Here is a 10,778-nt window from a genome sequence, read left to right on the forward strand (position 1 = left end):
TTGTTTGGGTTTTTTTTAAATAAAGAAGCATTATGTGGAGGATGAGGGCACACATGTGTGAATAGGCTGTTGAAGACTTGACCAAAGCTTTTCAGAGTTTTTCCAAAAGGAAAATATCACTGACAAAAGATAATGCATTTACTCAAACTACTCACAGAATTGAAAATATCAACAAAGGCTGAAGTATTTGCCTGTAGATTTTTATAACTCTCAGACATTATGGTTGGATAGTGAGTTTAAACCATGTTGTTATTATGATGGCACTCTTCAGTAAACAGCACCGAAACTACAGAAAGCTGACATCAAGTTTGGATTCATACAGCATAATTAAAATTCTTACTACAATGTTTATATTAAAAGCTGTAAAATAGAACTTAGTACAGACAATAAGCACCTTTTTGTGAAGATCAATAGCTCAACTGATCAAAATAATTTTATTTCAAATATTATTTTATTCAGACAATATGCATTCTGAAACCACAGCTTAGCAGCTTACAGTATGTGAAGCTTCTCGATAATAAAGAAAAGTACTTCAAATGGAAAACTTTTTTCATCAATCATGATGTATAAATACATGATAATTTACAAGGGCTCCATGAGATATTCATTTCACAGGAGAAATTTCAATTGCATTCAGCAGAAGTTTAGCCAGGATAATGACCATTAACATGAGATCTTACTGGTTTACTATCGGAATTCATATTTTTAAGAAGTACCTTAATGGTATTTCAGATAACATATTTGTATGTAAAATGTAATTACCTCTTTTTCTAACATTTAAAGTACAACTATTAGATAAAAACATGCAAAGAGCTATGAGATTGCCACCTCATCACAAACACTCTATTTTCTTAGTGCAGAACCTGCCGGTGAATGAAAGTACTCTCAAAAGCAGATCAATGGGCATTAAAGATGAAGAAATAAAAGAGGAAACACTCTATATGTAACAGGAGAATAATGTGATAATGTTCAAAAACTTGGAAATTGTTAGGTTTAATTTAAGTCAAAGTTTGAATTTCTTGCAAGCACAAAATTACGTGGTCGCAGTCTTGATCCAGAACCATCAACATAATCTCATTATTACAAAAAAAAAAAAAAAAAAAAAGTTTTAATTGTGTTTGGCATCAACGACTGTAGAGAAAAATATCAGTATTCCCTGACTCCTTCTCATGTTTCTTCTAAAGGAAATCTGTCCAAATTCACCAGTTTAAAAGTGTGCGTTTGTAAGTCACATAAAGGCTGATTTATTCTGCATGTCCAAAATAGGATGACTTCTACTAAATAGAAGTTTCTTTCCCTGCTCAGTACCAGTAAAGTGGGGAAAAACTTGATTTTTTATCACCAGGATAGCAATATCTCAGTGTCAGAAATACAGGTCTACATGTTTCAATGCTAGATCCTTCTCTAAACTCCAGACAAATACTTTCTCAGCCTACAGATTTCACTAGCTGAGATAAACAATAACAAATGGGTACAGACATCGGAGAATTGAAAGAACCAACATAATGTCCTGATGGATGGCAGCCACCATAGCCCAATATGGAAAGAATTTGTATCTATTTTTGTGGCAGTAGGGAAAGCTACAGTTTCAAGTAGTAGTTACAAAGACAAGGAAATAGTTTTGCTAATGATTACATGAGGGGCAGAGATCTGTATAGTAGCAAATTTCTACAAAGAGAAAGAAAACATGCTTTCTTCAATGCTCAAGCATGAGGAGGTTGCCATTACTGACTGTAACGGGACTAAAGATGTAAGGGTAGGAAGTGATAAACTGGATGATGTTATGCTAAGAACCATTCTGAAAGCAAAAATAAAATACTTCATTTGAATCAAACAGGGTCTACGAAGAAACACAGGAAAAGAATCAATGTTATCATTATAAATACTTACCTAGCTAAGTCAAAGGTAAAACAAAAAATTGTTCAGGAGGCAGATGCAGCCAAGAGTGATTTTGAGAGTTTTTTCCAGATATGAGAGAAAAGCAGAAAAAAAGAAACAATTGACAGAATTTGTGAATAAGGGTGGTGCCAAAGGCATCAGAAAAAATAACGGTCAAGAATGTGTTTGATGCATTACTGAAGAAACAGAAGAAAAAGGAAGACCTTTAGAAGAGGGATGGTGTGACATATTCTGCTTCTGTTTGTTTCCTTTTTGAAGGAAATGAGGTCTCCAAATCCAAGAAATGGGTGTCTGTGTTTATACAGAAGATCTAGAGGAGTTCAAAGGGACAAGACTCTACATTACAACACTACTACAGTATACACTATCAAATACATAAGCACATTTTTCTATGGAAAAACACCTGCTTAAAAACACAAAACCAGAATTTGGCTAACCAACTAATAACAGTTTAAGCTTAAGTAGCAAGCATGTAAAGCTTTTGTGTGCAAACACCCTCTAACAATATCCTGAAGCAGACTGAGTGCCATAGGCTGAGATAAAATGAAGCTGTAAAGGTAACCAAGGACATGTTTCACAAAGGCAATTGCAGAACTGTTCCACTGTGAAACAACCAACTGAATTGATCGTAACAGTGATCAATTATATAATTTATATTAAAATCACAAATCACAGCTACCTTATCTGAGGTTGTCTTTCAAAAGTACTAAAACTTCATTTAATTATACCTGAAACAAACACATAAATATTATCTTCTGTTAAAAAAAAAAAACAAACAAAAAAACAACCAAACAAAACATGTATGTTAATATCTTCTATTCCCAGACATGATATTAAAATAACTTTTAGAAAACAGCCTTAAACAAACTCCAAACCCCCACTTGACTGTCAAGTTGCTGTTTGATGTATCAAAGATTTTCTTGCATCATAACCACAATCTCATCCCCACACAATATTTTAATAAACAATTTCAGAATTTCACAGAAAGTAACAACACATGCTGGCTAGATGTCCACAGAATATGTACCTGGATTTGCATTAAATTCTTACCGTTACTGCTACCACTGTAGCTGCAACATTGTCTCTAGTCTGGATAAAGAGATAAAATATTTGCTCACTTTCTCAGAGGACCTTTGATGGTCCACCAGAGTTTTACTGTCACCATTCCATTAGCTAGCATTCCATTAGCATCTATATGCAATAACACATGCAATACCTTACTTCCTAAATAATCCTACTGAAGTCAAGACCTTGAAGACAGCAGTATGACCAGTTATTGGTCCAACATCTAATCAGCAACAAAACTGAATGTAAACATTGAAATAATTTATTGCATACTGCCAAAAAATTTGTAGAAGGAAAGGTAATGTTTGATGATATCTATTATTTCGGCACTTGGAAAGCATTGCCTTAAAGCAAATACTAGTCTTAAGCATTTGTCTTAAATCACTCCTGTAAAACCATTCTTTTCATGGTCATTTGAGACCACTCTGGTATCTCATTTTGATTGAGTGTATGTTTAATGAAAAGATAATTCTGCTAACTGAAAGTCTGAGTAGCAAAATTAGGATATGCTTACAATTTTCCCATACAATTAATGTATTTTAATAAAACACCTGCATCTTTGTCTACATGAGATTTTTTTCCACACTAGTAACATCAAAAACATCATCCCTAAACAAAGACAGAGGCATCTAATCACTCAAACAGCAGATAAGAAAAAAAAGATTTTATGTCAAACTTAAAGTAGTTTTCCCATTGTTGGTCTTGTTACAGCAGTTATATCAGTTCTAGAGCAACTGTAGAGCAGACACATTTCTGGGAGTCTTCAATCTTTTCGTGTTCAAACATACTTTTGTGTTGGACTCTGAAATGTTTTTCCTACTTTTCTGAGATCCTCCGAATTTGAAAAAAAATCCTGAAGGAGGCTTTCATCTGTTAGACTGAGTTCACTTTAAAACCAAAAGAAATTATACATCTTTAGGCCAAATCTGTCTCCCTAAAAAGAAGACACAGAGAGAGAGAGAGAATGAAAGAAAAATAAACAATATTTTAATCCTTGCTGATGCTTTGCTTATCAAAACAGACACCAAAATTCTGTGGTAGCTAGCACAAAAGACTATTTGATAAGAGCAGATGAATTACATAATAGCAAATAAACTAGGCCCTCATAGAAGCAAAAGTTCTTCAATTAACTTTGTTAATGAGACAGAAAAATAGAAAAAGAGAGTTCACACTGCCTATAAAGTGAAGGAAATGAAAAATATTATTGCTCCTATTCAAAGAACAGATATTTTACCTGCTTAGGATACAGACACAATAACACAAATACAAAAGTAGAAGCTCTGAGTGAACATGAATCATGCTGCTTTGGGGTAAGGATTTTGAGTTACAACCTCAGACACTCTGTCACAACAAATATAATATATCATGTGAATATATGCAAGAAAATCTGTAACAAAAGCCACTTGGCTAAGTGTGAACACCACTGTTGTCTAGAATTTTATAAAAAAACCATCCCCTTTCCAAGTATTCATACACAAAATTGGGTTTGAAATACTATACCCTTTGGCTGTTTCGAATAAATGGTCTCTTACCAGTAAAGGGCTCATATCCAAATTTGCTTGATCAGTTTGATGACTCACCACATTTGACTTGCTAATCTGCCATCTTATGAGTGTATTTACAAGTGCATGATACTTCACACCAGTCTGTCTCACCACTCACTGTACACGGCAGAGATGCAATATTTTCTGATTCATATGCTAAAGTTAGGAAAATACTTATCAATGCTAGAAACCAAAACCCCAAAGAAATCATGATGCAGAGAAACAGTAAACAACAGCAAACATCCTTTAGCCATATTTTTATTGCTTATTATTGTGCTAGAGACCCACTGAGCAGCTAGATCTGAGAGAGGAGTCTCATATTACTCAATATGAAAACACAGGAAAATAATTTACTTAATAACTAAACACAATGAGACTCAAACATGTAAAAATCATGGTAACAAACACACTCACACATGTATCCACACACTTAGGGAACACTAATGACTTTATTGATAATCTCTAGTCTTCTGTGTATGAGTGATGCTAATCATACAAAGCCAGACAGAGAGTAAGAAACAGCACTGATGTGTGGGCAAGTTAACTCACATAAATCACAGAGCACATAGTGTATCCTGATGTCCAGCTCACAGTCACCTGGACCACATTTCCTTTTACCATGGATAGGAAGAGCAAGGCAATATGTTTTGTTCAAATGCCTTGCAACGGGGCATTTTTCAGCTCAAGATGATCTCAAGGAAAATGAAATACAAACCCTCCATCTCTTTCCTGTTTTGTGCCCACTCTTGTTAGAATGTGAAAGACTCTCAAAAGCCAAAACTTCTAATTCTCATCAGCCTCCCTGTTCTGAATAGCTCTATGAAGATTCCTTGAGGACATAAAAAAAAATGTATCAAATGAGGCATAAAGAATTTCCCTGACTGCTACTTTGGTCTTTAACAGCTGATGTAATTAGAGCAACTTCTAAGACTTTAACTTCTTAATGTGCATTGACATCAATAAAAATCATACAAATACATTTTAATATGAAGTTTAGTGTTCTGTTCTTGTAGGCACCTAAACAGGCAATTTCAAGGAAAGAGTTCATAACATGATATGAGATCAGAAAAACCTGAGAAGATAGTAACTTTTGCTTTGGCTTTAACTTTCACTTCAATGGTATCTAAAAAAACCAAAAATCTCTGAAAACCTTTCCAAGTTTGATCAGACTGGCAGGAAAATTGAATCAAAATGTTGTATTAACAGAAAACTTCAATACATGTCCTTTAATGAAATGGAAGCAAAGGGAGTGGTTTTTTGGATGACAGCTCAATGATCTTTTTAGAAGAAAGGTTAAAATACCTTTATTTATTCAAAATACTCTTAGCAAGCTGCCCTTCAAATCACTATACACTGGAATGAACAATCCCAACCAGGTTAATTAAGCTGTTTTGCAGAGCAAACAGCAAAGTTTTTTTTTTCTTGTTAGCAGTGGCTCCATGTACAGCAACAGAAGCTGACATAAACATATTTTGAACTTAACTCAGGCATCATACAGGAAAACCAGGTCTTGGCTGATGTCTTCAACAAAATCCCATTAGCCCGAGGTCTCAAGAGAAATCTGAATCTTAGACAACTCAGGAAAAGCAAACCTACAAAACACTAAGATCTCCAAGGTTCTTCACAGACAGTCCACTCTGCAAATGATGGGTTTCTTGGTGCAATAATAATTTTCAAGAAATTCCTTAACTTTCTCGTCACAATCTGAAACCAGAAAACCATATATAGCAGATGTCAGACAATCTTATTCCAAAAGCTTACCAAACTATCTAGTCATCTTGCTAAAGAAGAAATGTCATCTCAAATCACCAAATCCATCAAATACAACCAGTCTGAATTAAAAAAAAAAAAAAAAAAAAAAAAAAAAAAAAAAAAAAAAGAAGGCTCAGCTTTGTGACCACAGAACTTTCAAGATATAAGGTAGCTGCCTACAATGTAGCCCAAATTACGGGCTCCAGAAAACAAATGACATTACTGAATGGGGGTTTATTTCATACAGTGTTTGTTGCTGTCCTCAAAAGTAGTTAAATTTGGAGCTAAGTGATGACCTAAACTCACAACCTAAATGATGAGCCAAATCTCTTGCTACATATTACATGCAGAGTTCCTATTTTGAGAGGATCCTAGTTCTAGAAATCCCCAATTATTCAACTGGATAAGAGCCTTACCTGCACAAGACTCAAGTCCTGGCACTGTGCAAACCAGTTGCATTTCTCAAAGAAAGATGTAGGAGACCCTTTTAGAGTTACATCTCTGGAATATTGTTCAGGCAGATCTGTGGTGTCTTCATTACATGGTAACTTTGAATACTATTGGGTTGCAGAAATTCAGGAAAGGAATCCTGAATATCAATGTCTTTGCTCATTGGTCACAAGATATATAAGTGTAGAGATTCCTCCAAATAGTGGAAACATAAATTAAATTATGAAATTAGAGAAAAACTTTTAAGCAAGATACAGCAGAGCAACAGGACTATGTTTTGAGATTGCTTAATCTCTCGAAAGGGCTGAGTAATTCAGAAAAGAATCTATTGCACACTACCTCTTTATTGGGAGGAAGTCTTGCCCTTTACAAGACAAGTACCTAAAGCCCTTGGACCAGGGTTTTCTAATAACATGTTTTACACAGAACCATCCTGATTGTGGTGTAAATGAACATGATTAAGGAAAATAAAAAATATTGTCCAAAAGAGCATTCCCAGACAAAGAGTAAATTTTTAACTCTCACCCAACTGACACACCAGCTCTACTGGACTACTATGCATTAAGACATATTACATATCTTCCTGCTATTTGCTTTTACTAATAGAAGTGAAGGTATGGTTACACTGTAAACCAAATGCAAGTAAGAACCCTTTAATATGACTAAGCTAAGGTAAAGTTGGGAACCTTGTAATTTTAAACTAAGAAAAAAAGTGCAACTAATAAACTGTTACCATCCCATCACTCTTCACAGATTTTTGACTCAGTATGTCCTTATCATCTGACAATCTTTATAATTTGAAATTATAATGACTTCAGGAAAAGAAAAATGCATCTGTCACTGCTGCCTCTATGCTTTGAAATGTGCAGAATCTTGTTCCTGTAGGATTAATCATTTCAAGTACCAGGAACAACTATTCCAGAATCTACACGCCCTGTACTTGGAAATCTTGGGAGTTGTTAAAGGAGCTGGTCTTGTAGAAATACATTGTCTAGTCTAAGAAGAATATTCCTTTTCTTAAAGCATAATTGAAAAACACTGAGTATGCAAAAGCATTAAAAATATTATGACAATATCAGACTATAAAAAAAGCTTACTCCTATTACACTGACAAATCCATACCAGTTTCTGTGCTACTGAACAGCTCAGCATATCACACCTTTTTATAAAATACCACCCTAGCTTTAAATTAGAATGATCACGTTTTCTCTGAGAATTATGTGATGACAGCACGATTAGACAAATCCTTTCATGATCCTCATCAATATACCTGAAACTAAAACCCTCATCTTCACGTTAGCAGTTTCCAAGTTAGCTAGATCAAAGTTGGTCACATTTTTTCCCTGTAATGCTGACATGCTTGACAAAACCATTGCTGATAATTCAGACTCTGTTAGCCACTTATTATTAATGAATGCGGCATACCTCAAGCAATATCCAATTATCCTGAATTTATAATTATTTTTTTAAAGCTATCTTTTCTTTACCCCTGAAAAGTCTAAACATTTGCCAGCATTAATTACAACTGATCTATAACACTGAACTCAGCATTAAGCAGAAACTACAGGTGATCTAAGAATGTAAGACTGCTGAGTTATTTTTCTGAAAAAGCAGTCCTGAAGTATCTATATAATAATTAGACTGTGCTGGGAGAAAAATGGATAATGACTTTTAAAATGCTGATTAAAGTTACTGGGACTGATAGGAACTGACTGGATCTTTCCACTTAAAATATTTAATTAAAACTATCGTAATATGGCACGGTAATATTGAAATATTAGGAAAAGCTGATATTTTGTTAATGTCTAAATCTTGACAAAGAACAATTAACTACAAGGAAATCATTACCACTAATGCTTTGGGTGTGGCAAGTCACAAACTACAAAAAGGCTTCAAATCTCTGTCTACAATGCTGAACTAGCCCACAAAGAATTGCATTCCTGTGAGATACACAATGTGCTATTCTTCAGTATAAACACAAAACAGAACCTTGTCTCTGCAGGCTGCTTTTTCTTAAGGGCTTCATTCTATGCAGTCCCTTCCCACTGTTATTCAAGGCTTCCCTGTATCCCGTAGCCTTCCCCTGTTACTCCCTTAGCACAAGAAAGTGACCAAAAAAAAGTGCTTTTTAAAATAATTATCTTTTAAAGAAACTCTGATAATAATCTCAGGGCTGACTAGCCATAGGTCCTCCAGCCTTCAGAATGGCAGGCTATCCAGTTACAATTAGCAAATCATTTTAATGAATTTGAAGTAGAACTATCAAATCATCTATTTGCCCTGCAATAATGGCTAGACATTTCAATAAAAAGAGGTCATATTTCTTCAGTACCTGGGCCAAAAGAGGAAAGAAAATCCAGCCAGCAAATAGGATTACAAATAGATAAAGTAATGTTATTCTAGGTATTTTGAAGCCTGGGACCTTGCAGCAATAATGTTTGTTAATCAGACAATTACATTCCCTTTACCTTTTAAAAGTACATTTTTCATCACCCACATATTTTATGAATGAAAATCTTAAATTTTGCTTAACTCTAATATCCACCTCTATTTTTTTTCTAGTATAAAATGCACTTTGATTTTCTCTAATCAGAATTCCATTGCATTTAATAGGTAGATCATGATAGCTCACAATCTAGCAAGTAACTCAGTGGTTAGAGCTAGGGTTTTTTGTTTTCTTTTTTTCATTAGATTTTCAAATTGGAAATATAATCCCAAAAAGCTGTTACTTAAGATAACACACAACAAATAGGTGCTTTCCTATTTGATTACCATAAATAACTACAGGCAGAATTAATGCTGTGTTTCGTCACATAATTCTGCCTAATTAAAATCCACACAATTCCTTCAATTCATTTTAGTCAATTCTTCCAGACAGCTAAAGCTTGCATCTTTCAACTTTCTTTTTCACACTCTTCCATCTGTTTCTTATCAATATTAGTCATCTTATGCTTAAATTTAAAACCACCTTCTTTCTCAAGGAGCCCAGTAATATTCCAGCTTTCATAGCTGCTACTGCAAAATATGGGGAAAGGCTACACAAAGTCTTGGTGACACCAAATGTGTTAAACTGGACAGGGCTGTCACAGAGGCAGAGCTATTTTCTTTACTTAGGTAACACAACAGATTGTGAACTTGCGACAAATAATGAAATACCCTCATATATTGGACTAAACAACTGTTTTACTGATAGAAAGTGATGTGCACTTCATTCTTAAAGAATCTTACCAATAAGAAACTCTTTCAAATTACTTGAACTGGAGCTGCTTGAGTTGTCCACTATGTCCATCTCATTGTCTAATTCAGAGAAAATACCTGCACATAAAAATCAAAGGAAAGAAGCTTTTAACCCACCTCTAACCAGCATGATAGCACCCTTGATGCTTCTTTTGCTAATGGTTACCTTTCTCCATAGTCCTGTGACCTTCTACTGGGATTGCTTCATATGTTCTTTCCTCATCTTTTCCATGTGCAGACTGACAACTGTCAACTGGAAGGTCAGTATTCTCTGAAAATTCACTTTTGCAACTGGCTGCTCCACTGCTGCTACCATCCAGACTCAACTTCTCGTAATTTTTTCTGACAAGAAAGAACAAAGAGGAAATGTTGGATATTGTCCTTTTCCAGCACTCACTAGAAAATCCAAAAATTGAAGTGTCATTTGTGCATACACACATAAAACTAGACTTAGCTGTTAGTCCAGGACTGCACAGTACCTGGTTCAGTCACTGATTCTAAATTTAGAGCAAGACTTTCAAACTCTGAAACTAAACAGTTTATTTCTATCCTTTACATATACGGTTTTGTTCTTAATGGCAGTCTTTTCACAACAAGCACTGAAAGTGAGAAAAATGAAACAAATGACAGAGCAGAAGCAAACGCTGAACAAAGGAGAAATAACAGACTGGACAAAGGTAGGAACAAGCATTGGTAGATTTGTTCTCTTTCACCTTAGACAACAAACAGCAGTCCAGCTCTGGACAATGCAAAACCTGCATTAACAGTCAAGATAGCAGTAAAATATGAAGTCAGCTTGATATGATGTGATGCCAGAGAGACATCAAGGCT

The 10,778-nt window shown here is 34.8% G+C and overlaps 1 protein-coding gene across 1 annotated transcript in view; it reads right to left on the minus strand.

Annotated features, from left to right (window-relative positions):
* Nucleotides 1-10,778, minus strand: part of NEK10 (NIMA related kinase 10) — an 86,478-nt gene that overhangs the window by 11,702 nt on the left and 63,998 nt on the right. The window contains 4 exon segments of the mRNA XM_069004781.1: nt 1,038-1,076; nt 2,580-2,627; nt 9,939-10,025; nt 10,114-10,289. Coding sequence (XP_068860882.1) covers nt 1,038-1,076; nt 2,580-2,627; nt 9,939-10,025; nt 10,114-10,289 — 350 coding nt within the window.

This window comes from Aphelocoma coerulescens, chromosome 2, assembly GCF_041296385.1.
Source record: "Aphelocoma coerulescens isolate FSJ_1873_10779 chromosome 2, UR_Acoe_1.0, whole genome shotgun sequence".
Taxonomy (NCBI): Eukaryota; Metazoa; Chordata; class Aves; order Passeriformes; family Corvidae; genus Aphelocoma; species Aphelocoma coerulescens.